The sequence below is a fragment of the Oryzias melastigma genome, linkage group LG9 (genome assembly GCF_002922805.2).
Source record: "Oryzias melastigma strain HK-1 linkage group LG9, ASM292280v2, whole genome shotgun sequence".
Lineage (NCBI taxonomy): Eukaryota > Metazoa > Chordata > Actinopteri > Beloniformes > Adrianichthyidae > Oryzias > Oryzias melastigma.
This window is the reverse complement of record NC_050520.1, coordinates 3,232,312-3,260,146: the sequence shown is the minus strand read 5'-3', so window position 1 is coordinate 3,260,146 and position 27,835 is coordinate 3,232,312. Positions and strand designations below refer to the sequence as shown.

Below are 27,835 nucleotides of genomic sequence, written 5' to 3'. Positions count from 1 at the left end.
TAGAGTTACAATAAATTAAATATAGTATGAAAAGTTTAGAATATATTTAAATACTACGTAAAGTAAAAAATAAATTAAATACTCTTTAAAGTAGAGAAAAATTATATGTCCTATGTAAATTAAAACTAATTAAATATACGTTTTTAGTCTTTTAAAAATAAAGGCACTGTGTAAAGTGATATATATATATATATATATATACATATTACAAAGCATGATTTGAAGTGTTTTTGATGAGTATGGACCTGTAACAGTATTCACAGATTCTGTATGTGTGTATCTGTATAAACTACATAGAGTTAAAATAGGTAAATATATCATGTTAAGTTAAAAAAAAAATATGCCACAAAAAGTTAAAAAAAGAAATTGCAAAAAAAAAATCTAAATATTTTGTAAGCTAATCAAATCATATCTGTTCCTTTATAATTTTTTTAAGATTTTTTGCTATAAAACTAGGCGTTCTGATTTACTCTAAAGTTACTAGTCATTGTAGTTTTCTTGGATCCAGTGTAGTACAATATTTCAAATAGAAATTAGACAAATGAAACTGGGCGGGAGTTTGTCTTTTGAGATGACGACTTGTTTTAACGTTTAAACTGTTAAATGTTTAAACATATTTAGCATCGATAACACTTCAGCTTCTAATCCGGTTTCTATCCTTTTCTGTTTTATAATCTCACATGTAAAAGATCTTACTTCCCAACTAAACCGGCTACAATACACTCAACTTTTTATTTAAATTAAATATATATATATATGTTCCAGCAAAAAAACCCAAATCTCACCCAATAGTTTTGTCCAGTTTTCAGTTTTAAATAAGATTAAAGACGAGACCAAACTAACTTTGTCACTTTTTATGAAGACGTAACAACTTTGTTTTAAGAAAATAAATGTTCAATATGACAGAAGATAGTTTTCACTGCAGACATGTGTGAACAATGAGTGCTCCTCTTTAAAGAAACAAACTTCTTGAATTTAAGGAAACTGGGATTTGACTCTTAAAATGTTCAAATATTCTGAAAGACATTTTTAAATGTCAAACTGTCGTCTTAAAATGAAAGATCTAGAGATAAAGAGTTGAACTGTTGTTACACTTAACATGATATACATAAATGATTATTTTTAGAGGCAATATTTGCAGTTATCAGAGCAAAATGTTTATATTCAATCTCAATATTTAATTAGTCTTTAAAATGTCAAATATCACAACTTTATTGAAAATTCTCACTAAAACACTATCAGTTTTTTAAAGCAATAAACATGAATCAAATCTTGTACTTCAAAATGTTTGACATTTGACATTGAAATATTTTATTTTTTGACAATAACAACTACTAAAGATGCTTTTCAAAATAAAAGCCCCAAAAGTCCAAAAGTAAAAAATCGTAAAAATCAAAATTAAAGCTTTTAAAGGTTAAAGAATTGGATGTTCCTGAAGGAGAAAAACAAAGACGACATCAACGTTTTGCACTTTAATGCAACTTTTATTTCATCCTTTTTTGGAAATACACTAGAAATGTTTACAAAAGCATTGTAGAAACATTTGTGCAGTGTAAAATATCAAAACTAAAAATATTAACTTGGAAATCATTTTGCCCCTAACATGACAAAAGGGGATTGTCATTTTCAGTAGCAAAACAAATTAGTAGACGTCTGAAATGAAATGTTAGGATATCAAAAACAGGGAGGTGTGGCTGTTCTGGACACGCGCCGACGACAGGGCGCCATGGCACGAGCGCTCATCCCTGAAGGAGGCTTCATTCATCTGAGTCATCACAGCACGAGCGCGTCACGAGATAATCCGCCTTCCAGTTCTACAGGAACCAAAGCTGCAGCTGCAGCCGCAGTCGCAGCCGCAGTCGCAGCCGCACAAACCTTCACTTCAACTCTGAAATGCAGCTTGTAGTGATAAATGCACAACACTAGATCACACTACCAAGAGAAGGAGAAACACAAAAACGAAGCAACACAAAGCAGAAATGTTCCTCTTTAAAGTTTGTGGTTCTTTAAACAAAAAAAATCCCCATTTTTAATTCATCATTTTAACAACTATATTGCTTTTTTTTAAACATAATACTGAGATCCTTGCAGCTCAAACTTGATATTTTAACTTCAAAGGTGGAAGAAAAACACAAATACCCGTCAGTTTTCTGCTTTCGTTGATCTGGCCGTGATGGGAGACGCACACACACACACAAACGCACACAGACGCACACTTCAGTGGTGGCACAAATCCTCTTTTTGTAAAGTAGGCGGTGGTTTTGTGGCACGGCCGCTTAGAGTAAACGCAGCTCCTGGACCGATCTATGGGGCGTCTTTGGTCAGGGGGCGGGGCCAAAGGCCTGAAGGACGGGAGAGGTCGGCGTGGTGGAGAGGGGCGGCGGCTCAGCCCGCCGTCTCTCCGGGTTAAGGGCTCTCAGGTTTGTAGAAGGCGGCCGCCGTGAGCGCGGCGAGGAACGAAACGCTAATATTTTCAATACTATCGCCTTTAAACCCCGCCCCCCACACACACTGAAGGTTTTCATCAGCTGTTAGTGGGAGGGGCCAATCAGCTGATCTCTTAAGAAACAAGAGGAAATCCTCCACCACGGTGCTACAACCAAAACCCTGAAGGTCCAGGAGCCTTTCGGGGGTGTGACCCCCACCCCCTCTTGAAATGAACCGACCACCATCGCTGGAGGCGGAGCTCCAGAACACTAACTGTAACCGCTGATCCAAAAGTGGCAGAACGCTTTGGGCTCTTGTGCTCAGGTGTTCGGACGTTGGCAATGCGGAGGGAGGGGTCCAGGACTTTGGAGGAGCCCTTGAAGTTCAACCTGAAGCGGAGCACACGACCCCCCCCCGGCCCTCCGCAGACGGGCCAATGGCGTTTAGCAGCAACAACAAATACAAAAAGTGTAGAAAAGACGGAACACGGGGGCGCCGGCGAGCGACGCGGGTCGGGACGCTGAGACGAGCCGGACCACCACGGACACAGTTTTCCGGGCAGAGTGCGGGGAGCTTTCCGAGCGGCGTGTGGGCAGACCTGCCGGCGCCGCACTTCAGATTACAAACGGCGTGACGGCCGCTTCCATCCGTCCTTACTGTGCTTCCCAGGAAATGTAACAGCGGCGGCGCCGCAGACCGCCCGCCGCGCCGCCGGCTTTGGTCAGAGGTTTTCGCTGTAAGGCAGAAACCGGCTCAAGTCTCCCTTGTAAGTTTTGTGGGCGTTTCTTTCCTTTTTTTTGTTTTTGTTTGTTTGCGTGACAAAAATAAAAAAAGTGCAGCTTTTCCCGAGAAACGTTCACAGCAGACGGCTTCAGAGGCGAAGAAGCCGTTTGAAAAGGTTTGGCAGAGAGCAGGAACCAGAACTCAGCAGGAACGGCAGAAAAGTTTCATCCGCTAAAGCCTACAAGTGCAAAGTGTTCACACCGGGTCAGAGTTAGCTAAAGTTTGGCTCATTTTCTCTTAAAAATAGTGTTTTTTTGTTATTTGCCTTTGAAGCGTCCGAGGATGCAGACGGTTCTGACTGAAGAGGCTCAGTCTGCTCCTCACAACACTGATGACGAGGAGAGGGGAGGAGTCTGGAGTTGGCCACGCCCACTCAGTGTCCGGGGTGATGGAGGTGAGGGTGTGGGTGAGGTTCGTGTCCCGGTGTTTCCCCGAATGGTCCCGCCCATCCCCCCACCCGGTGCTGCCCCCTCAGCCTCCCTGAGCTGGAGACGAGGGATCCCGGATCAGCACTTCTGCGCGTCCACCGGCGACAGGGCGATGTAGGAGCCGTTCCGGATCATCTGGCCGGCCGGCGTCTCCGCGCTCTCGTCGGGTTTGTTGCTGACCTGCGTGTACGCCGTGTCGTCTTTCCCCGTCTGAGCAGAAAAACAAAGTCAGAAGGTCCGCAGAACCGCACAGAACCACAACGACACTCAAAATCACTAACAAAAGACTGTAATGATGATGGTGAAGTTACAAAAACACAAACAATAAACCAGAAATGTCAAATAATGAAGAACAAAAAAAGGCAAAACTGAAGACTTACAGCAAAAGAAGGAAAAGCCTCATTAAAATCAATACGTTTTACTTCGTTCTAAAACAGAAAGGAAAAAAGGGGGGGTTACAGGAAATTAAAACTGGAACATGGTTAATACAACAGTTCATTTTGCAATTAAGCATTTTCACAATTTCTCCTGAAGCTAGCATGCTAATGTGTGGTTAACCCTTTAGCACCGCAGCGCTAGCTCCATCGACCTCTTCAACCCGAACAGAGAAAACGTTTTTCCAACAGACTCTGAAGTGGAGAAAAGCAGCTTTGTGCAGATATGCATCACTTCACACTAATACTGTATTTTCACACTTTTAGGACTCAGTTAAAAAAACAGAATCCAGAGCGGTTTATGTACAGATTTATTCTGGTTTTTGACATTGAAGTGATCTGGAAAAACATGCAGTGCTCCGTCAAAATGTTTGATTGGATGTTATTGTGAATATGCTAACGCAGCTAACCTGTAGCAGTGTTGGATGCTAATGTGGCTAACACTTATAATGTGGCTAAAGTGTAGCTGTGTTGGACTGGGGTTTGTTTGTTTTTTTAATGATTTACTACCAGTAAAGATGTTGGGAGTTACGGGTTTGTGGACACACTAATGTGCTAATGCTAGTAACATGGCTAACGTGTACCTGCGTTGAACTGTGTTTTTTATTATGATTTCCTACCGGTAAAGAGGTTAGGAGTTAGCATGTGACAGTTTCGTTTGTTTTTGCAGAATCAGTTTGGTTCTTTTATGTGTCGAGAACAAGGTTGGGAGTTCCGGGTATTTGTGAACGGGATTCATGTGTTACAGAAAAATTCTAGAGTTACTCTGAACACAGTTAAAGTCTGACAGAAGGATTAATCTCTGACTCTTATTTGGCTTAAAGCGCCTCATGATCCAAAGAACCTAATATGGAGCAGAAAATGTGTTCATTCGTTGCACATCAGTGTGAATCCGATACGTAAAGACGCTTTTCTCCGCGTCAGAATCGGCCGATTCATTTCAAGGGTTGAGCAGTTCCAGTATGTCAAACATCATGAGCTGTTTCGGCGTCGCCGGCGACATCTCGGATGTTAAAGGGTTAACTAGGATTCTGCTCTGTCGGGAGGGGGAGGGGCCAGAACCGCTAAAGTCCAGCAGGTCTGTGGAGCGGGGGAGGGGTCAGACCTCCAGACAGAGCCGGATCCGGTTTTCCTGCCGTTTTCCCTCAAAGCTGATCGACATCAGAACTGATTTTAACCTGAACTACAGTAACCTCAGAGATCACAGACTGGGGGGCGGGGCGCCACGTCCCCGGTCACCTGGGTTCAGTGACCTTTGGAGTGGGGGGGTGCGGCACATCCCGGTCACCTCAGGTCAGTGACCTGTGAAGCTGCTGACTGAAACCAGAACACCGGCTGATCAAAAGGTGCCTGGACAAACGCTCGGATCCGGCGGTCAGACGCCGGATCCGAGCGCCGTTTGCAGCAAAGTCAGCTGCTTTGCCGCAAACGCAAACATGCGACCGGTTAGTGAACAAGCTTTGGGTTAAACTTGCAGAAGCTAAATGCAGTTAAATGGGTTAAAAACACAAAAACATTCAGTCAAAACAGAAACAGAACACCTAGCATTAGCTAACATGAGCTAACTCTACATGTGTGTGAGGAACACGCACGCCTACGTTAGTGCGCTCCACTACTGCAGCAGCTGCCGCCGCGCCGCACCGCCGCTTACCTTCTTCTGGCGGTTTCGGCAGAAGAGCACGACGAGCACGAGCAGCAGGATGATGCCCATGCCCACGATGAAAACGGGGAAGTTTGACACCAGCGTGACGATGAGGAGCAGCGTCTTCATCTGCGCTGCCGACTCGTCGTCGATGGTCGCCGTCTGCCAGAGAGGGAAAAACAACCGTGAGAGTCTGTCGGGATGGCAGCCGCTCGGACCGCGGATCGGAGGATCGCCTCACCTCGTTCACAAACATGATGGGGAAAATGGTCTCGTTGATGTGACGAGTTTTTCTGAGGGACGGAAGAAACCAGAAGGTCACGAAAGGTCAAGAGGTCAACATGGAGTCCAGTCAGGATACGGTTAAAGAGACGGAAAATGACTTATTATGAGCTAAAAAAACTCAAAAGCACTAATTGTAAACAAAATAAATATTTAAAACTTAAATATATATATATATATATGACGTTGAAATCCAAACACCAGATAGTCCCGCTCTGGAGTCTTCAGGGGTCACGGAGAAGTGAACTTTAGAGTTTAAAACCGTTTTGAAATGTCGGTTTGTGTGTTTCTCCGTCCCTTTGACCAGATCCTGACTCCACGAGCGTGACGGACGGAGACTCACGGGAAGCCCGGGATTCTCTTCACGATGACGTTGAGCTGAGCTCTCTTGCAGGCGCGGATGGGAACTCCTGAGGTCTGCAAACACGAGCACACACAGTGTCAGCGCTGATCTTCACGCTGCAGCTCCGCGGCCGGACGGCGGAGGACCTACAGGCTGCAGGTCCAGGTACGTCTCATGCTCCTCCTTGTTGGGGTTCATCCCCTCCACGGCGTTGATGTACTCGGGGTCGGCTTGATAGAAGTGAGGGAAGGAGACCACGATGGGAGCGCCTGAGAGGAGTGGAAAACACACGTGAGGACAGGAGATAAGACGCCGTCTAGGACAGATGGAGCGGCGATAGCTTTTATTGGGGCGTGAAGGTTGATAAACAACAACAGAAAGAGGAAACTTCCCTCTGATATCTGCTGGAACGATAACGAGACCTTGAGACTGAAGGACAGAGCTTCTATGTTCCTGGAGACGAGGTCACGCGCAGAAGGACGACGGCTGGAGGACATCAGGGAGTCATCATGGTCACTGGGGACTTCCTGTTTCCTCCAGATCAACCGGATTATAATGTTCTTTTAATTGGTGGAGTAAGTCTGGCCTCATTTCCCATCATCCCTTTGCTTGCACTAGCTTACAGCCCCTCACAATCCAAACTAACATTAAAACAAGATGAGGACGATCCAGATGTCCAGTTCGGAAAATAATGTAGCTTTCAGCTTCATTTTCTTTATACATGTCCACATTAAAAACTGAATTTTCATGGGAGTGGATCTTGTTAACTTTAATATTTTAAAATGTTTGTATAGTGTAAATATGAAATTCGTTCCTCCTAATTTAATAAAAAGATTCATGAAAAGAAAAAGAAAATTGAATCTAAACACAGAATCCTTCTGAAGGAGTGAAGTGTGTCAGTATATGAGGAAATAAATGGAATAAATTGAGCACAGAAATTAAAAACGCTACAATATCAAGTTTTAAAAACGACATTAAAAACAGTAAAATCAACAACTATAAATCTATATAGTATCAATAAAACTCCTCTTCCCTGAGGTATTGAGTCCATTTCACACTGGGTGATGTTAAGAATTGTACATTTTTGTTCTTTCTTCTCTCATTGGATCCTTATTTCTTTTTCACCGACTGATTTATTGATTTGTTAAAAGGGGCAGAAAATAAATGTTTTTCTTTTGTCTTTTTTTGTTTCCATCATGTTTGAGTTTACAACTCAAGGTTGTATTTTATGATTTTCCTTTAATTGAATAAATATGAAAATGAAATTTAATTAAAAAACCAAAAATCTGAGCAGAAATACTGATTTGTGCTGAAAAGCAGACAAAAGGAGGTCTGCATTTGAGAATCATTTCTGCTTTGATTAGAATTTGAATAAAGAAGAAAAACCTGCAGCTACAGGATAACCAATCTCCTCGTTTGCATATTTCACGATGGTTTCTGTTTGGTGTCCATAAAAAACTAACGCTTTAGAGCGGCGGCGAGTTCATCCGCTGCAGAGGAAGTCAGCGTGACATCCCGAGTCGGCAGAATTTCCTCCCAAACGAGTGAAGAAAGCAAAGCAAACGAAAGGATCGATCTGGATGAGTAAACAGCAAAGTCCAGCGTTCAGTAGCGGCCATCAATGACCCTGATCCTCAATCACGGCTCCGATTGCCTTATCAGAGCCGTAAAAACGCTCAACAACCCGCCGCGCCGTCAGCAGGGTTAATCATTGACGCCGGTTGAGTAAACGCAGCACGCCGCTCGCTGGTGGAAGCTTTCAGGGTCGTTGTCCCGCACACCGCTGCAGAACGAGGTCAAACGGCGGTGCTTACCTTCTCGGCACACGCTGACTTTCAGCACGCCGGTGCCCAGGCAGTCTCCGGCCGGCACGCAGAAGCCCGCGTTGGTGGGGTTGTCTTTGGGGTTCATCAGGACGTCTGCCGGGGGGGCGAAGCGGTACGCCTGGATCCCCTTCACCTCCACGTCCTCCACGTACGCCAGGTGGATGGACCTGAGGGCCGACAAACCAAACGCCGCTTCAGAAACCCAACTTCCTGCTCGGACGGCTTCTCAGAACAAAGACGGGCGGCTGCGATTAGACGACTAATCGAATGTTCAAATAGCTGACGACTAATTTAATAGTCGATTAGGAGTTTCAGGCTATTTTAGCTAATATTTAAGCAATGTGTTAGCTTTTTGGCTAATATGGCATCTCCTGAGGATTTTAGGATAATTTAGAGTTAAGCATCAAGCTAACGTTTCTGAATAATTTAGTTTACTGAGGAATTTCAGGCTATGTTGGAGTTTAGCTAGTATGTAGGCAATGCGTTAGCTTTTTGGCTACTTTGTTATCTACTGAGGGTTTTTCTAGACTAATTTAGAGTTTAGGTCCTATTTTTTTTCAACAGGCTAACATTTTTGACTAATTTAGTTTACTGGGGAATTTGTGGTTATTTTGGAGTTTAGCGAGTATTTTAGCAACGCGATAAATATTTGAGCAATTTTACTGCAAAATGTTAAGAAATTTAGGTCAACTTCAACGCTCTTTCATAGTTCTTTAACAAAGTTTCCAGTCTTATAACAAATTTAACATTTTGAAAATAGCTTTTGCATTTTCAGTAAATCCCTTCAGCACTTAAAAGTCAATTGCGTCGCCATTTTCAGCAAAAAGCTTCAGCATCTTTGCGACTACTTTCTAGTTTAACCCTTTAACTCCTGAGGCGTTGTCGGTGACACTTAAACACAAAATCTTTAACATACTGTAACCTTTCAACCGTCAACACTCGCGCCTCTTTTCTCCTTCAATCTGCTGGAATTACGTTGATCGTGTTGACGGCTGAAAAGTTACAGTAAATTAAAGAACATTAATGCTGGAGCTTCGGCGTTAAAGGGTTAGTAAACTATTGTCTTCATCGTCTTTATTTTTAGTTAGTCACGATCCAGTTAGTCGACTATTAAAAGAATCGTTTGTGGCGGCCCTAGAACAAAGCCCGACTCCGTGGAAGTCTGAGCTCGCTTTGACTGTAAACAAATCCAAACCCACCTGCAGAGATCGGCGGCGAAGATGTACAGCAGCTCGTTCCGGTTGATGAGCGGGTGGAAGACGGCGCCGTCCGTTCCGTTGATCATGTTGCTCTGGTTGGACGACCACCAGGACATTTCCCTGCAGAGACAGGAGGGGTCCTGATGTTCAAACTTTCTTCCAGGAAATCCAAATTATTTTTCAAAATAAAAGTCATTTCCCACTGTAGTAATCTTCAAAATAAAGGTTAGAAAGTCCCATAACGGAGCGTTCACATCCTGATCCCTAATTCTGGGTAGATCGGTTCAAGTTGTGACCTCATTTCTAAAATAAATGTTGAGTCATGAGGAAATTCTGCCCATCAAATCTGACAGAGTGGAAACTCTAAATGTCAGTGGGGCGGCGTGTGACGTGAGCGTCCCGTCAGAACCGGTTTGAACCCACAGGAGTTGACCGCATTCGCAGATGTCGGTTATCCAAACGTTCGTTTTGCAACCTCACTCTGCGTAGAAGCAGGGATCATTTCGGATTGTGCAATAATGCAAACACGAGAAGGTTTAGGTAAAGTGCTGTTTCCCAAAAAAGCGTCCGTCCGTCCGGCGGATGGATACCTCAGGCCGTTCCACGTGTCGATTTTGCCGTAGTCCAGATAGTTCTGCTCGCCGGTGTGGAAGACGAATTCTCCTTCATGAGTGCCGTTTTTCTGCAGGAGAAAGGGGAAGACGTTAGAGCTGCTGAGGAGGGGTCACTGGAAGTCAGGGGGGGTCACTGGAGGTCAGGGGGGGTTCAACAGGCATTCAACGTCCAGATGGAAAACTGATCTGATCTTGCTTCAGACCAGGGGTCGGTAAACTTTATCATTGAAAGAGCCATTTGGGTTCGTTTTCTACTGATCAAAAGCTAGAAGGAGCCGCATCGTCTAACTTTAGCTTTAAAGAAATTAGGATGACCTTCTGTTTTTTTAATAATAAATAGGAATTATGTATATTTCTTGAGAGCAGAAAAACTTGATTTAAGACTCAAATAGCTCTGAAATTGTCAAATTAACAACAATTAAGTTAATAAAAACTAAAAAATTCAAATTATTTACCAATGACTGGCAAAAATTACTTATTTTTGGGCTGTGTGACATTTATTTTGAAGTAATTCTTTTTATCAGCCTTCATCTTATTTTTCACTCTGAAAGCCCGTTTCTTGATTTTGACATCAGATTTCTTCAGTAAAAACAGATCATTGTTATTTGTAACATTAAACTCTTGCCGTGTCGACAGTTTTATTCGCTCCTGCTCTGGATTGAGGAAGGCAGCGTCATCGCGTCTCTCCTTGTGAGGAGATGCTGACTGAACGAGAAGTAAAACCTGACCAATCAGCACACGCTGACCTAAACATCCTCCTGCAGCAAAAACAGGACGCTCGGCGGGACTTGAACCCACGTCACGCTCACCTTCCACATCAGGCCGAAGTGCTCGTCCACGCTGGGCCGCATGTTGTGGATTTTGGAGAGCAGTGGGTCCTTGAAGCCCCACAGGATCTCGTGGACGGTGCGGTTCATGAAGACGTCCACGCCCAGGGAGGAGATGTAGACGGAGACCATGCTCCGCAGCAAGAAGGAGTAGGAGTTCAGCTCGTTCATCACCGCCTGCAGACAGAGGACACGCCGTTGGAGTGGAGGAAAGGTCGCGGCGAGGAGGAACTCCTGGTTCCTCCGGCTGGACCGAACGAATGTTTGAGGAAATGAAATCGCAGCCGTCATCCGAAGCTGGAGACCGCGCCGCTTCCTCACCACGAAGGGGATGTTGATGGTGGTGACCACGTCCACCTCGGGGTTACCAGCGGACTTCTCTGGCACGAAAACGAAGGTTTTGGGGTTCAGGGCGTAGAGCTTGGTGCCGTTCTCCAGGAACGTGACGTTTTCCCGCGGCCTGTATTCCCTGCAGAGGAGAGAGACTCTGTGAATCCCGGACACAAGCCCCGCCCCCCTCCTGGCCGGAGACTAGCACTTACCTGTACGTGTACGGGCCGATCTGCTTCACAGAAGCTTTCTTGCCTTGGAGGAACTCCCAGGGGTTGGTCACGTTGAAGAAGTAGTACTCCATGTAGACGGGTGGAGGGGGGTTCTTCCAGGACTCGAACACCTGACTCTTCTCCGTCAGCGTGATTTCCTGAGGAGCAAAGACGGCGTGAGAAACCCCTGTGAGCGTTACGATAGTGTGATTGGTTGGTCAGCATTCACACCATCATGATCCTCCTGCTGCTTTCTGCACCTAAAAACTCAATCACACTTTCAGAGATTTCAGCAAATCTTGGTATCAAAACGTTCAGAACATTACTGCTTGTATTTTTGGTTTTCATAAACTTTATAGTTTTTGAGATATTGAGCAAAATGAATGAGAGAGTCGTAAATTTCAAAATTTTAAGTAGATTATTAACAAGCCTTTAAAGATACTCATGGATATGTTTTCATCTTTTAGCTAATATTTTAGCAACATGCTAACGCTTTTGACTAGTTTGTTATCTACTGAGGTTTTTATAGGCTAATTTAGAGTTTCGCTTCTATTTTAGCATTAGGTTAACATTTTTGACTAATTTCGTTTACTGAGGAATTTTAGGCCATTTTGGAGTTTAGCTAGTCTTTAAGTAACAAGCTAACTTTTTTGGCTAATCCAACACCTACTAAGGTTTTTGGGCTAATTTGGAGTTTAGTTCATATTTAAGCAACACACTAAATACTTTTGCAGAATTCGCATGTATTAGGGGTTTTTAGGCAATTTTACTACAAAATGTTAAAGAGGCTCTACCATGAAAATTCTACTTTTTGAGGTTTTAAATGCATTTTACTGTTCATTCCTCACTGTAAAGAACCCAAAAGCGGTATTTTGACCAGTTCATGCATTTAAGAGTAATCCTCTAAAAACCAGCAGCCCCTCCCATACCCACAAAAACGAGTGGTTGGAAACGTGCCGACGTAAGACTGATGCCAACAGCTCTCTCCAGGAAGAGGGTGTGCTGCAAGCTCCGCCCCCAGACTAACACGACCCTCTATTTCTCCCTTATCCAGTGATGATCAGCAAAAAAACCCTTTCATTTTAGAAGCAGAATACTGTACATATTCCAGTTGTGTCCTGTCTTCAATAAATTCCAGCTCAAACAGATGTTTGTTACTTTAGTCGCGTAGCTCCTTTAACCTCCATGTTAAAGCTAAAGTCCCATTATTTGTCACATGACTATGTCTGTTAAATTTGTTCTCTGCATTTGGTGAGCTGCAGACACAGCCGCGCTCTGGAGCCATTTGGTGGTTTAACCCCCCAATCCAACCCCTTAATGCTGAGTGTCAAGCAGGGGGTCCCTGAGTCCCATTTTCCCTTTGGTATGACGCAGCTGGGATTCAATCTCACGACCTTCCAGTCTCAGGGCGGACACTCCACCACAAGGCCACTGAGCCCAGAGTTGAAGGGCTCTCCCACTAGCTTACAGCCCCTCACAACCCCAACCTAACATTCACGGAGCAACAAAAACGGAAATGACATCAGAGTTATCCAGACGAAGACGTTCATGGATCTATTAGTCTGCAGGTGGATCCATCAGGGCCAGAATATGTTCTACCTCACAAACACAATCTCTTTAAAGCTGTTTTTTTCATCTGCACTTGATTCTCAACAATTTGAATGAAAGAAATATTTAAGAATCTTAATGTTCTTTATAAACGTCTTCCATCATCAGAAATAAACTGTTTCCATGATGGTGAGTCTTTAGTAAACAGATCAGACTTTCAGGGCGGAGTGAGGTGTTCCGGGTCGGGAAACCGGCCCGCCTCGGTAAGCACTTTAAACAGCAGAGGAACTTCCTCCTCCTCCCCGAACGTGCACAGATGCACTTGAAGAAGCCGCACACGCTCGCCTTTCACAGCTGCTTATCTCTGCGACGCCTTCACTTAAAGCTTCCTGTTTGCGTCGCTGTTTCTAGGATTCAAACATGTTTTGGACAAACGGCGTCCTCCACGGGAGGAGGAGGAGCTGCTGGTGGCGTTAAAATAAAAGGGGATTAAGAATCCGGTTTTAAACACAGAAATGTGATCATCTCAGATACCGGGATTCTCCTTAAATATGTCTTTATGAAATGAAATGGTTTTATTTTGGTGCCACAGACATCAAGGCTTCCTTGTAGAGGTATTTAAGGGGCTGGACTCTCTGGAGTCCTGCTGACTTTCTAATTAAAAGCTGGAAGTGAAGAAGACGGTGCTGAAGCCCAGCTGGTTTGAAATGGTGCCGGCTCAGGAACGTCCTCAACCTTCGTCCGTGTGCCGGTCAGTGACCTTCAGCTGAAGGTTTGATGACGGCTGATCTTCAAGGCTCCTTTCACTCGGTGGGAAGTCTTCCAAACACGGCAGAGGGGCGTGGCAGGAGGAGTATGACTCCTGCTCTGCCGTCATCTGATTGGGCGAGGCAGGAGCGAAAAATTGGGCCATGGCTGTGGGGCAGAAATTGTGCCCTCGGGGTAAGAAGTCAGTGGCATTCCTCACAGGGCTTCAGGACGCTCCTCCACAGCAGCATCCATTCACCGCGAGGGGGGGTGGGTTCGTTTAACGGGAAAACTGTGGCAAAAGAGGATTATGTGCCGGTTCACGTCACACCGGCTGCAGTGGATGAACTTCCCAAACTCCTCATTCGGGCCACCGTCCAGGATTTAGGAGAGGGTAAATTCAGGCGCGCCTCCTCCTCCTCCTCCTCCTCCCTCAAAAATGTGGAGCTAGAGTGATGGATTGGCATCTGAAAGTGGAATGTGAGGCATTCTGGGATAGGAGCAGGTCAGCAGGATGCGGGACGCCTGCAACCCCACCCTCTCCATCACCTCTGCAGGAAGAGAGACCCCCCCACAAATGTCAAATATTGAGCTCCTTCAGGAGAACCACCTCTACTTTGATTTGGTCTCTAAATGATCCCTGCACACCCCCCAGGTCACATGGTCTCCAGGTGAACTCTCCAGGTAGCAGTGATGAAATGTGTCACTGGGTCACAGGAAGGTCCCAGAAAAAAGGCCACAAAATGACAAATTCCCTCACTGAAATGTAACTGATGCGTTCAAAGACCCCTGTCACTGTGGGGATCGAACCCTCGGAGCGCACGTGAAAGCTGATCATCTGATGCGCATCCGCGTAACGGGACTTCCACACCGATCATGCGGCACCGGCACGCGCGCGGACCTACCTGCTTCAGGCGGTTGTGGATCATGGTTTGGAAGACCTGAGCCACCACCAAGGCGATGCCCACGATGAGGAGGTGAGCGCTGACGATCCCCGTGGCGTAAATGCAGCACGATCTCCGAGTCATGGTGCCCGCGTGCACAACTTCACGCGCTCGGGAAAAAAAGCGATTTGGCAAAAACAAACAGAAGAAGGTAAAAGAGGGCGAGGAGTGCGGTTGTGAAACCTCAGTTCCGCCGGCTCCGGAGCAGCAAAGTGGGGGTGGAAGTTCTCCTCGTGGCTCCGCGTGCTCCTCCCGCGCCGCTCCGGCTCTGTTGGCACTTTAAAAAGGTTCCTAAAAAACGGAAAGTCCACTTTAGTGAGACGGAGGAGCCGCAGGAGGACCGAGCTGCTCGGACGGAGTCGGCGGTGAAATGAGTCGGAGGCTCCGCCAGCATCGGGTCGTAGAAGAAGGGCACTCCTCCTCCTCCTCCCGCTCCTCCTCCCGCTGCTCCTCCTCCTCCTCACATAATAAAGGCGGTCAGGCGGAAAGCGTCGCTGTTCGGACGGTGGGTGCGTGGAGTTAAAAACTCCGTTACTTCTCCACAAAATAAAATATTGATTTGAAACGACATCAAAATGGCGCTGATTTGTCTGTAAGTGGGACAGATTTGAATCTGGATAACTTTATTAGCAACATGTGAAGGAACGTGTGTGTGTGTGTGTGGGGGGTGGGGGTGGGGGGGGTCTTTAACTTCTAAATTGAAACTTCATCCGGTTTTTGTCACGAAACAACAAAAAAACCTTCGCGTTTGTCTTTCCGTTACTTGTATATGCAAACCGCTATCTCGCCCCATCGTGACTCCTTAAATAAGCCCCGCCCCCACATGAATAATGTCCCGTTCAAACGACCAACGGCCGTTGACGCGAGCGCTTTGTGTGGCGAGGGCGCGCTCTGATTGGCTGCCGGCCCCACGGACCACCGGCAGAAGACCACCCCTCCCGGCATCTGATTGGCTCGGCGTGTGGAGAGCCGCGCTGGACTTCATCGACTGATTTCAGGGCGGGGCTCCCATAAAGGTGGCGGAGCAGCGGGAGAAGCGGAGCCGAAGAGAGGAGCAGCGGCGGCAGGACTCCTCTGTACCGGCTCCTGCAGCTCTAAAAACATCTAAAAGACTTTATTATCCGATAGAAACATATTTTACCACACAGGAAAAATACTTAATTTACATTCTTTAAATCATTTCTCACCAAAAACCACAATTTATCCTTTTCTAGAGCTGAAAATGAGTGAATTTAATAAAATTACACCAATACCAATGAAGGAAATAAAACATAAATTAAATAAACAGCACAAAATATTAAACCAAGAAATTTTGATTGTTTTATTTCCATTCATTTCCTTTATTTAAGCATTTCAGAACTCTTTTAGTTAAAACAAGTTTGAAAAAAGACTGCACCATAATTTACAAACAAATTTAAAACAAATAATAATTAATATTGAATTGTAAAAAATTACAAAACCTTAAAACATTGACTTTTTTTGCATTTGTCTTTTAAAGATGGATTTTGGTTTTGCTGCTGTGGCCTTTTATGGGGAGTTTGAGCTCAAATCTGAATATCATCATGTTTGATTTGTACTGAGTGTAGTTTTTCCTCAAAATAAAAATCATGATGTTTGCTTTTGAATTCTGCACGTGTCAGTAAATAGAAGGGTGCCAGTCCTTCAATAAAGCTGTAAACTAGAGTGAACAATTGCAGTCATAAAGTGATTAACAGCATATAAATATGAATAGCGTACACACAATTCAAGTGTTTTGAATCCAATATACATTTATGATCTATAAAACATTATTTCAGACTTTAAATAGTTTAAGAATTAAAAACTTTGATTTAATTAACTGAGAGGCCAAAATGTAAGGTTTATTGATTTAAAACCCACCAAATGTTAAGACAAAAATGTTAAACTGCTTAATTTCTATTCAATAATCTCTTTAATGTCTGAAATACCTTTAGTAAAATGGTAAAAACCTATAGGTTTCCTTTTTGCTGAAGTTTCTTGGGGTTTGCTGTGAAACCGCGGTTGTTTTGTGGCGTGCTGTGCAACGCCCCGCGGTACTAAAAGGCTGGAAGGTCCTCAGAGTTTTGACTGAAACGAGGGAAATGAAAGTGGGTTCATTTGTTTGTCTATTTAGGGCCAACTCCCCCACGCCAGAACTCTATAGCATGATGCACAAATTGTTCAGTGTTTCTCGAAATTTACTGACAGAATTTCACCAAATGACATCCCATTTCTTAAAGTAAGAACTGGCTCGGAGAGGTTTAACGCTGCACATGTTAACACTCCTGAAACAGAGGACTGTTTGCAGTCCAGATTTCATTGCAATAATTCAACATATACATTATTCTTATCTGAAACTTCAAGTCTTTGTCCCAGCTGTCCTTGCGGGTGGATAAAGGCTTTCTGCGGGAGAAAAATGGTCAAACCGGTACTGGTATGCAGGTTACCTGCATGAAATATTAAGGTGGTGGACCGCTCAGTGAACCCACATGCGTGCAGCATTTGTGTGCGGTCAATAAAGAGCCTGTCCTCACACCTTACTATTCAGTTCAATTTTACTTATATGGCCTATATCACAAAAAATTGCCTGATTGGGCTACTAATGACGAGAGTGTGGCGTAAGGACACCGTACGACAGCATCACCCGTATACCATAAGTGCGCCTAACTTCCACTATCCTTACGAATACTTCACGATACACCTACCACACCCATGACAATGGTACATTCCATTTTCATGACGTCCCTTAAGGCATTGGTCCCCAACCTTTTTCAAGCCACAGACCGGTTCAAATTGGATAATATTTTCACAGACCGGTCTGAATGGGGTCAAAGTTGGAATTTTTAAGCTTCCGGTTTATGAAAATCTATTTTCATAGTAGAATGCTACTGCAAGAAATTTTGTTTGAAAACGTCTAACACGTTTCGCTAAGCCCACTGCCCAAGGTATCGCGAGATTTGGTGTAATTATCACGAGATTATAGCGAGGCTTCGTCTATAAGGGGGCATGTGCAGTGACTGTATTCATTCTCCCTGAAATCTTTGCGGCTGGTTTGAACTTTGTGATTAAGATTTTCCCTTAAACGTCAAAGTGAAGGCTAACAACTGATGCTAGCTTCAGCTACGTCCGACATTTAAGGTGTGATGGATAAATACAGCCAAACAAATTGTCGTAAAATTAGTATGCTCTAAATAAAAACGTGAAACCACTGTGTCTCCAACTTTATTATCTGCGTGTGAAACACTCCAGAGTTTGTTGCTGCGTATCAGACAGAGCGGCTTCTGCTACATGAGAACTGTCTCGATAATTCCGTTTGTCTGGGAAAACTCCCGGTTTTGTCTGTAAACAGCAGCTTTATTGTTTTGTGCAGTCAAAGGCTTTTCTTTGGTTTCCTCGCTGGACCTTTTCTCCTCGAAGACACTTTCCAAAAATGTTTTATTCTTTGGTTTTTGTATTTAGCTTTTTAGCTACTAGCTTAGCGATGTAGTTAGCCATCCAGGTAGCTGCTTTAAGTTGCATGACCGACGATGTTGTGAACAGAATCCAGAAGTCCTTTAAAGAAAAACTTCCTTCAGGATCAGAAACTAAACGAAACGGAAATACAACGGAAATAATCTAAGTTAGTGTATTTCTTCATTTGTTTCTGTTTGTGTTCTGGTACCAAGTGATGCAAAGACCGGTGCCGGTCCGCGGCCCGGGGGTTGGAGACCACTGCCTTAAGGTGGCCGTACGACCCTCAAGGGAACTGTAAGACACAACTGTGCCCGTTTGGAGTGGGGTCATCTGGACCCAACAAGACCGTGCGCAGAACTTTTTCATAGCACGTCAATGTAAGGCTTGGGTCACCCCACAAGGATAGCTCAAGGGTTAAGATATAGCCACTCCTCTCCGTGACCCTCCACAAATCCACCGTAGGCAGCCCGTAGAACCGTACAGAGAGCCTTTGAATGTATACAAACAGATTTTATTTCTCACAAATTCCTTTGTTTTGGTTGATCTGTTTGCACGCAGGACAGTTCCTTAGAGGACTCGATGTTCTCCTTGTGTTGAGAAGAAATCAGCAAATGTGTCCCAACAAGTAACTAAACGGTTCTGTAAATGTTTAGTGTAAAAGAGGAGAAAGCAGACTGACTTTGCTGCAACAAACCACTGATTCATCACAACAGCTGAGTGGCCTTGTGGTGGAGTGTCCGCCCTGAGACTGGAAGGTCGTGAGTTCAAACCTACAGCCGAGTCATACTAACGACTAAAAACTGGACTTAGTGTCTCCCTGCTTGACACAGAGAATTAGGGCTTGGACTGGGGGGTTGAACCACCAAATAGTCTTTGTGTCTGCAGCTCACCGCTGCCCCGGGGGAGGGGTCAAATGTAGAGAACGACTTGCATACATTTTGATGCGTGACAGCTACTGAGACTTTAAATCTAATGCAATCCAATAACTGAACTTACGCGTGACTGTTCTGTAGGAGTTCTTACAAAGGTTGGATGGAAGGAACCACCACTTCTTCAGAGCCTGTTGAGAGGCCTTCAAACCTTAAATTTAGAAAAGGTCAAAGGTGACGTTTCTTTAGGATTCTGAGGCACTGGAAGCCTCCGGGGCTGAAACAGGACACCTGGGGCAATAAGTTGCCCCGGTCCTTGTTTACAGACAACAGCAGCTGCATACCTCAACTGGAGGCTTACTCAGAATCGTGAGTGGGACGTCTCAGCAGGTTTCTGTGGAATAAATGACGGCCCCCTCCCTCACACAGTCATCACAGATGGGTCACACCCAGCGTAGATCATTCATGGAAAAGGTTCCTGTTGTTTTGACAGCTGAACATGTCCTGACTTAGAGGGCTCCAACCTTTTCTCTGCAAGAACATGCATCACAGGTAGAGTTCCCCACAGGCTGATTTTTGGAGGATCATGAACGTTTGTTAGGAACTAAAACCGCTTTAATGATGTCTCATGTACAAAGTTTCATTTTTGTCTTTCAGTAAACCCCCTACATTTTCTTCTTCTTATTTCCTGTTTCATTTTGTAGAGCGCTTTCCACTGAGGTTTCTGCTTCAGGTTTGACTCTTGAAAATCAAAGAGTTTTCATGAGTTTTGCTGCCCAGACTTGTATGTCCTTTAGTATGTTTGATTTTTGTAAAATAAAAGATAATTATGGTACAAACTTTGACCAGTTTTCTGAAATCTAAAAAACAAACTATTTAAGGTGGAATTTATTTTTTCTTTTGTCTTCTTTAAAAATCCTTTTCTCCAGTGTTGCTGGTTGGAATCTGTTAAGATCTTTCCACAAACCTGTGAAGACTTGTGCCAGCTTGCACACTGTGATGTGGACATTTCACCTGAGCTCCACCCACACACGACCTCCCAGCATGCTGTTCTCACGTGTGGACCCCAAACGGCGTCTCTACCAAATCCAAACGGTTCGGTTTTCTGGGTGAACAGAAAGGTGAACGCGGTCATCCAGCGCCTCTTACGTGATCCATTCATAAATAAAATGGAACAAAAGACGGCAGGAAGTGATATACATCGCATCATTTGATGTTTCAGGCCGAGAGGAACCGTCTGGGCCCGGACCCTCACCAGTACTGTCACTGAGTGTTGCCTCATTGTCCCGGGCCTCGGGGCTGCTCTCAGGGGATGGGGGGGCCACGGGAGGGGGGGCGGCATCTGTTCAAACAACAGCGGTAAAAAAAAAGTTAAAGAAAATCATCGGGGGGGAAGGATAACAGTGGAGTGAAGCGGGAACATTGTTCCTGCCAAAAGAAAGGAGAACAGGAGGGTGAAGAAGGGCGACCTCTGTGACCGTCTCTTTTCTGTGTGGTCAGCAGAGCTTCACTGACGTCTCCTCTGTCTGCTCACGACGCCGCGCTTTCAACGCTCAGACGCTCAGTTCAGTACTTGGAGGTTCGTCTTTAAAGTCCCCCATATGACAATTTTTTTATTTAAAAAAACATTCCCAGTAGTGTTTTAATGATGATTATGAAGTTTTTAACCAAAATCCCACAACCTAACTGTCTTAAAAAGCCATTTTTCATGTTGATCTGAAGCTTCTCCCCTGAGGGGGCGCGGCTTTTGGTGCTCCACCCCCGTCTGATTATGATAGCTCTGTGTCTCGCTAGCATGAATCTTCACCACTGCTACATAAAAACGTCCATCAATATGGGGAATGTCCAGCCGTATGGTTCTGATCCGGATGTCAGCCCATCCCTAATTACCACAGCTGTTCATTCAGCTGAACTGAGGTCATGTGACTATGTGTTTATAGGGTTAGCTCAAATATTAGCTTGGGTCTTAAGAGGTTAAAGTCATTCAAAATAATAATATTTTGTTTTAAAAAAAAAAAACACTATCTATGAATTGACCCCCCCCCCAGGCCTCTGAATCCGGCTCACGCGCTTCAGAAAGAGCTAAACACTGTTTGATCAGTGATGGGCGGAGTCTCTGTAAACTCTGTTAAAGCTCAATGTAAACATTTCTGCCTCATAATGCGATTAAAAAAGAGAAAAGCGCGTGGAATACAGTTTCTTTGAAACGGTCCGATCTCTAACATGTGAGCTGTTTTCTAAAGCGAGGATTTGAAACAACAATACAGACAAAAGACGGTTTACACCCTGAGAAAACCGCCCCGGGCTACGCTCTCACGTTACAGAGAGGCTGATGTGAAGAAAGGGCAAATGTTGGATGCTTTTTACGCTTTCACAGAGCGGGTTTGGCTCCAGCGCTGCAATGTGAGGATCTGTAACCTGGAGCAGGAAGGAGGAGCAACAAGGGAGCGTCCAGAAACCAGGCAGGAGGGCAGGCCGCTGTGCACGCTCTGAAGGTCAGAGTTCACGAGTCAACGATAAGAACCAAAGGAAACAAAGACAAAAACATCTGGATTGTCCCCAAAAACCTGTGGAGAAATGTCCTGTGGACGGAGGAGATCTTGTCTGGTGGAGGACCGAAATCGAAATAAATGAAAACAAAATTCATTCAATAAATCAATTAACTAATTAATTAAAACGCCAAATCTTTTTATCTAAGAAATGCATATAATCATTTCATGCTTTGGTGTTGCAGTGTTTCATGAATTAAATTTCTCTGTCAAACTCAAAGTTAGTGGGCGGGGCTAACTCAAATCTGTTCCTCTGAAGTCTTTCATGACAGCTGCAGCTTTATAGAAACATTCATGATCTTGTAGATGATCAGAATCTTCTGACCCAGAGCGTAGAGGCTACAGGGATTGGTTTTTCTGACATAAATATTTACTGTGACTGTAAATTTAGGAGAAATGTGCCGTCACAGCCTCTTTGGCTTCAGGGTGCAAAAAACACGACAGGTCAAGATAAGGAAGGTTTTTCTGGATCTGATATTCCTTCCATTGATGGACAGGGTAGCCAATCAGGTGATAGGCCCCGCCCATTTGACTTTGACAGGTGTGTTTGACAGATTCAACTATTCATAAATGAAATAGTAAAATAACTAAATGTACTTTTTCCATAAAATGACTTTTGTTTCCCATTTATTTACACATTTATTTATTTAATTCCAATTTTACTGATTGTATAACTCCTTTATTTATTAAATTAATGTTATATTCATTTATTTCAATTTGTCCCCTTTGGTTTCCCGTAGTTTCTGCCATGTTTAACTTTATTTATGATAGTTTTTCCCACTCTTTTGTTAGTAGACATTTATTTTCTTTCTGTAGGAAACTGTTCTTGACTTTGTAACCTGAACAGGACTCACTTTTTGCGGTAGTCAGTCCTGTCACCATCTGGATTAGAAATCTGGGATTATGCAATGATTTCAGCAGAGTTTACACAAGACGGAGGCCGTGATTAAAGGCAGATGTTCCAGGAAGGTTTCACACGTCAACAAAAGTTGTCTAACCGGTTGTTATTTCCCACCAGTTTCTTATTTTTCTCCTAAATCAGTAAAAATGTTCTTTTTCTCTTCTCAGGTGTGATGTTTGATGGTGGCTCTGACTCAGTCAGATGTTTGGTGCGCTCCTACGTCATTTCTGTCATCTGATCAGAAATCTGAAAAGAGAGTGAACAATTGAAAATGGAGATCCTCCGTTCCTGAAACCAGAACAGTTGTAATCCTGATAAAGAACGAGGGAGCGGCTCAGAGGAAATGAAGCAGCAGATTGATCAAAGTGCAGACTCCAGATTTATGGTGGTTTTTACGGAACAACTTATCTAAATGAATGTTTGGAAAAACCTGTGGAATCCATAAATATGACACAAACAATGTTGGTTGATGTCTGTTTGTACAGAGAGGGAGTTCTCCTGCAGGGATCAGATATCCTCCAGCTTCCAGAGGCAGAGCGGGGTTTACCCCGACGTCACCGACCCCCCCCATGAATGAGCTGCAGATCCACTCAGTCATCCTCCTGTTGTAAACAAGCGAACATGTGATCTGGTCAGCCTGACGCTCACAGCGACGTGGACGAGAAACACAACTCCTGTCTGAACGGATCTTCGTAAAGGGTTGTTGGGAGTCTCCAGATGAAACACTCGAGTCTGAAACCGTCTTCAGATGGTTTTTAGGTGCAGCATCTCCATATTGTTCTGATCTGGGAGCACATCAGTGTCTTGGAGACATTAAAGTGAGCCAACCTTGAATTAAGTCACATGATTGCAACCAGCCAATCCCGCGTCAGCTGGAAGGAAGAAAATTTCCCGTTGAGTCACTGTGTTAATTGTAAGTGTTGAGCAAACAGGACTGCAGGGATTTCTATTTTTGAGAATGACTTCTGTTTTTGTGGAACTCTCCTCCAGTTTGGAGTGATGCATCACAAAAACACAAAACCTCATCGAGGATCTTTGTCTAGTTTCTGTTAATATTTGATTACATGTTAAATATGACGAAAACTTGTGAGTACCTTTTCAGTAAAATGTAATGAAAATATATAATTCTAAGCAACATCTCTATGTGAAAGAGCTTTCATTTAACTGTACATGATAGTTTGAAGCTTGACCTGTGAAGGAGGGGTGCATGATGGCTCAGTGGTTAACACTATCTCTCAGGCAGAAGGTGCTGGTTCAAATCCCAGTTACTTCTTGTTCTGTGTAGAGTCTGGATGTTCTCCTCGTGGTGTGTGGGTTCTCCCTCTTCCTTCATCGACTCATTAGTGACTCTAAACTGTGAGTGTGCGGCCCCAAAACAGACCAGCTAACTGCTCAGAGTGAACAACAGGAGCTGGGATAGGCTCCAGCAACCACGTGACACCAAAAGGGATTCAGCAGATTCTGAAGATGGATGGATGGAAGGAACAACAGATGGATGGATGGATGAAACAACAGTTGGATCCATGGATGGATGGATGGGACAACAGATGGATGGATGGGTGGAACAACAGATGGATGGATGGATGGAACAACAGATGGATGGATGGATGGGACAACAGATGGATGGATGGATGGGACAACAGATGGATGGATGGAAGGAACAACAGATGGATGGATGGATGAAACAACAGTTGGATCCATGGATGGATGGATGGGACAACAGATGGATGGATGGGTGGAACAACAGATGGATGGATGGATGGAACAACAGATGGATGGATGGATGGATGGAACAACAGATGGATGGATGGATGGATGGATGGATGAATGGATGGAACAACAGATGGATGCATGGATGGAACAACAGATGGATGGATGAAACGATGGATGGGTGAATAGATGAAACAATGGATGGATGGATGGACGAAACGATGAATGGATGAATAGATTAAACGATGGATGGATGAAACAATGAATGGATGTAACAACAGATGGATGCATGGATGGAACAACAGATGGATGGATGGATGGATGAAACAATGGATGGATGGATGAAATGATGGATGGATGGTAGGATGAAATGATGGATGGATGGAACAACAGATGGATGGATGAAACGACAGATGGATGGATGGATGGATGGATGGAACAATGGATGGATGGATGGATGAAATGATGGATGGATGAAACGACAGATGGATGGATGAAACGATGAATGGATGTAACAACAGATGGATGGATGAAACGATGGATGGGTGAATAGATGAAACAATGGATGGATGGATGGACGAAACGATGAATGGATGAATAGATTAAACGATGGATGGATGAAACAATGAATGGATGTAACAACAGATGGATGGATGATGAGGGGTTTTGCCTCTAGAAACAAATTTACTTTCTTTAATTTATGCATAATTTTCAGAATAATTGATCTTAATTACAGTCTCACTCTAAGATGGTCTTGGAATAAGGATATTAGGACTGTAACAGCTGTTAAAAAAGGATATACTTGGGAGGAGGGGTACAAATAGATCTACATTTTGAAAAAGGAAACAGTTATTTGAAGACAATTCCAATTATCAGAGTAATTTACATAAATGTAAATGTTTATGGACTTCAGGGCCACAACATTAAAGAGCAGAACATCAGAACTAGGGCTGGGTTGGTAAAATTGATTAACCGATCTGAATTGATCTAAGCTTAATAGATCAATAATCGATCCATAAAAGTAAAATTCGATCAAACGCATAATGTTAAAGTCTGCTAGCTTGATGCTAACATTTGATGGAATTTCCCATGGGATGGATAATGCTAACACTCGGTCGACATAAACATAACATTACTGACTAAATGAACATCTTTATACGAATTTTCCAAACTCTTTTCAGGAAATATTTTTAAAGTAAACATTTGTGGTCTAAAATACAGTTTTTTTGCTCATACTTTCTTTTTCCTCTTGAATAAGCTGTAATGCTAAAGTGTGATCGCCACCTAGTGGCCAAACTGAAACGCCCTCCAGGAGAAGCAGAACAATTGTTGGAGATTCTCCTTTAGAGAATCCATGTAACTCTGTATGATATTAACAATCTCATTATTTCATCAATACATTTTACAGTATGTGAACTGGATCAGATTAATATTATTAATGTATTTCTAAACAAATGTGTCTCAAAGTGTAAACTCAAAATTGAATTGAGAGGATCAAAATAATGGAAAAAAATTATTCTGGAAATTATTGGCCCAAATAACAACTTTATTTAAAGTTCCACGCTGGTGATCTTTTTTTTAAGAATAAAACAAAATCCTGTTGTTTTCTTTGAGTTGTGGGCGGGACTCTTGACGCGGAGCAACCCCGCCCCCTTCCCTTTCATGCTCCTGAGATCAGGGAGTTTATGACCTGCGTATTTTCTCCGTCTGTTTCCAACTGTATTTTTTCATCTGCTCCTGATTCTCAACAATCTGAATAAAAAATACTTGGATATGAAATTTAGAGCTTAATTTTCTTCATAAATGTCCAAAAAAATGCAGTAAAAACATTAACCTGAGCAGGTTTTTCAGGGATCTCACCAAGACAAATTCTGTAGTTTCACTGGCAGATTTTTTCATTTAAACCAAGAAAAGGAATCTTTTATTCTGTTTTTATGTTTGAAAAGGGGATTTTTCCAGTGTCTAAGGAAAATGTTTGGTTTTGTACTGAGAAGGAAATGTCTCTTTTCTGTGTAAATGTTTGTATTTTACCTCCCTGTCTTTACATGTCCATTAGATTCAATAGAAACAAGATTAAAGCCCCTTTTCTAATCTGAACTAATACTTGTTTAAACTTCTCTCTCCTTTAAAAGTGACTTCAGTCTCTGTATTAGTCAGGATAATTGCAAACATTTACTGAATTGTGACATTTGGGAGGAGAATGAATTCCAGTAACCATCAGTTCTTATCAGATAAAAGCGAAGCTGCTGCCTCCTCCAGTCACATTCCCTCATCTCTGCTGATCTGCAGCACAAACACAAACCCTGTCTGCACTTTCCTTTGATAGCTCTCCACCCGCCAGGCCCGGCGGCGGCGGAGCCTGGTACCGGGCCTTAAGGCGGAGGCAGTGTCTGCAGCGCCTGATCTACGGGCAGAGCCGTGGGAGTGACAGAGCTTTTCACTGAGGGTGATTAACACCGACCAACCATCAGACGGGAACGGGACACGGCTCTGAATTTACGTCCCGGCTCGCACTTCTCCATCAGGGGGAGAAAGGATGGCGGCGAGCAGACGGGTCAGGGGCCGAACAGTCCATGTTTGCATTCTCATGCATGAACATCAAGCTGCAGGAATGTAAAATGCTGCAGCTCTGCGGATAAACAGGGAATTTGGGCGTCAGCTTTTATTGCCGTACATCGAGCGGCGTGCGCTCCGCTTCAGTTCTAGTGGTGATGTGAACTCCACATGTTGCCTTCAGGAGGCGGGTCGAGGCCTCAGTCGCCGCATGTGTTCTGGTGGCACCACTTCCCCGTTTATTTACAACAACAGCGCTGAGTGATGGTCGACCGTGGCATTCCTTTGTCTCCCTAGGTGCGGCCCGTTTCCCACCATTCAGCCGGCGTGTTTTGTAAGTGGACACAGCAGCTCATTGTTCCCAAAGTGTTAATTTAAGAACCCGAGGAGGCTCCACTGCAGAAAAATAATCCTGCTGATTTCTGCCACCTTAACAACCGCCGCTGCCTTTGCTGGTTTCCCTGCTTTTTTTAGTGGCCCCTGCTTAGCCCCGCTGACCCCACACTTCACTGGAGACTTACACAACAATGTGTGCATTGTATGCTATGCATTGTCTGGCTAAAGCAGCCCACCACTGGCTTCACTTGCTGAGTTGCATGTGCGGATTCTCATCACATTCTCTGTGAAAATGAATTATTCTGAAATCAACAAAACAGTTTTTCTGGTTTGAAAGTTCAAAAACGTTTGAGGGGTTTTGATGGTGCTCAGATAGCAAGGCCAAGAGGGCAGAAAATGTGGCCCCAAATGTGAATGTCCGCATTGGCTTTAGCGGGGACTCGGTGTGTTAGCTCAGTGTTTTAGATCGCTATGCAAGCCAGCCGCCCGGTGGACAGCATAGCGTGCGAGCTAGCATGCTAGTGAGATCTTCTGTAGCATGCTAGCGAGCTCTGTTGTAGCATGTTAGCGAGCTCCGCTAAAGCAAGCTAGCGAGCTCTTTTGGAGCATGCTAGTGTGATCTACTGCAGCATGCTAGCGAGCTCTGTTGTAGCATGTTAGCGAGCTCCGCTAAAGCAAGCTAGCGAGTTCCGCTGTGTAGCATGCTAGGGAGTTCCGCTAAAGCGAGGTAGCGAGCTCTTCTGCAGCATGCTACCGAGCTCTGTTGTAGCATGTTAGTGAGCTCAATTGTTGCATGTTAGCGAGCTCCGCTATGGCATGCTAGGGAGTTCCGCTAAAGCGAGCTAGCGAGCTCTGTTGTAGCATGTTAGCGAGTTCCGCTA

At 44.1% G+C, this 27,835-nt stretch overlaps 2 protein-coding genes and 1 long non-coding RNA gene across 9 annotated transcripts in view; 1 reads left to right on the top strand and 2 right to left on the bottom strand.

Moving 5' to 3' along the window:
• Positions 1-1,459: 1,459 nt before the first annotated feature.
• scarb2a (scavenger receptor class B, member 2a) lies at positions 1,460-14,964 on the bottom strand. Of its 2 annotated transcripts, XM_024276083.2 has the most exons (13): positions 14,548-14,964; positions 11,348-11,505; positions 11,127-11,274; positions 10,788-10,982; positions 9,955-10,046; positions 9,365-9,484; positions 8,154-8,332; positions 6,490-6,608; positions 6,340-6,413; positions 5,956-6,007; positions 5,724-5,876; positions 4,019-4,066; positions 1,460-3,848 (listed from the first exon to the last, which is right to left on the bottom strand). In XM_024276083.2, exons 1-13 carry the CDS (start codon positions 14,668-14,670, stop codon positions 3,717-3,719), a joined length of 1,593 nt encoding a protein of 530 aa, XP_024131851.1. In that variant the 5' UTR covers positions 14,671-14,964; the 3' UTR covers positions 1,460-3,716. The 2 variants fall into 2 exon arrangements, with proteins under 2 accessions (XP_024131851.1, XP_024131852.1); XM_024276084.2 differs by lacking the exon at positions 4,019-4,066.
• On the top strand, positions 14,494-23,486 carry LOC112148757. Of its 2 annotated transcripts, XR_002919688.2 has the most exons (4): positions 14,494-14,619; positions 21,283-21,400; positions 22,523-22,740; positions 22,841-23,486. It is a non-coding gene; the product is annotated as an uncharacterized LOC112148757 (long non-coding RNA). The 2 variants fall into 2 exon arrangements; XR_002919689.2 differs by lacking the exon at positions 21,283-21,400 and having other exon boundaries at positions 14,496-14,619.
• LOC112148753 (coiled-coil domain-containing protein 158) overlaps positions 15,260-27,835 on the bottom strand; it is a 37,455-nt gene continuing 24,879 nt past the window's right edge. The window contains exons 22-24 of one of the 5 annotated variants that reach the window (XR_004948495.1): positions 20,106-20,247; positions 19,873-20,010; positions 15,260-19,436 (exon numbers count right to left, since the gene is read on the bottom strand). Coding sequence is in view for 2 of the 5 variants with exons in the window: in XM_036213774.1 (XP_036069667.1) it covers positions 19,959-20,010; positions 20,106-20,247 (194 nt within the window). In the remaining 3 variants the exon portion in view is untranslated. Of the gene's footprint in view, positions 19,437-19,778; positions 20,011-20,105; positions 20,248-27,835 lie in introns of those variants that run through there. The other 4 variants (XR_004948496.1, XM_036213774.1, XM_036213778.1 and 1 more) reach the window with 4 other exon arrangements.

Excerpts from the sequence above, each read along its gene's own strand:
- scarb2a (XM_024276083.2), bottom strand. The coding sequence starts at position 14,670 with ATGACTCGGAGATCGTGCTGCATTTACGCCACGGGGATCGTCAGCGCT. Across the intron at positions 11,506-14,547 it reads TCCACAACCGCCTGAAGCAG|GAAATCACGCTGACGGAGAA; the intron begins GTAGGTCCGCGC and ends TTTGCTCCTCAG. Across the intron at positions 9,485-9,954 it reads GACACGTGGAACGGCCTGAG|GGAAATGTCCTGGTGGTCGT; the intron begins GTATCCATCCGC and ends CTGTCTCTGCAG.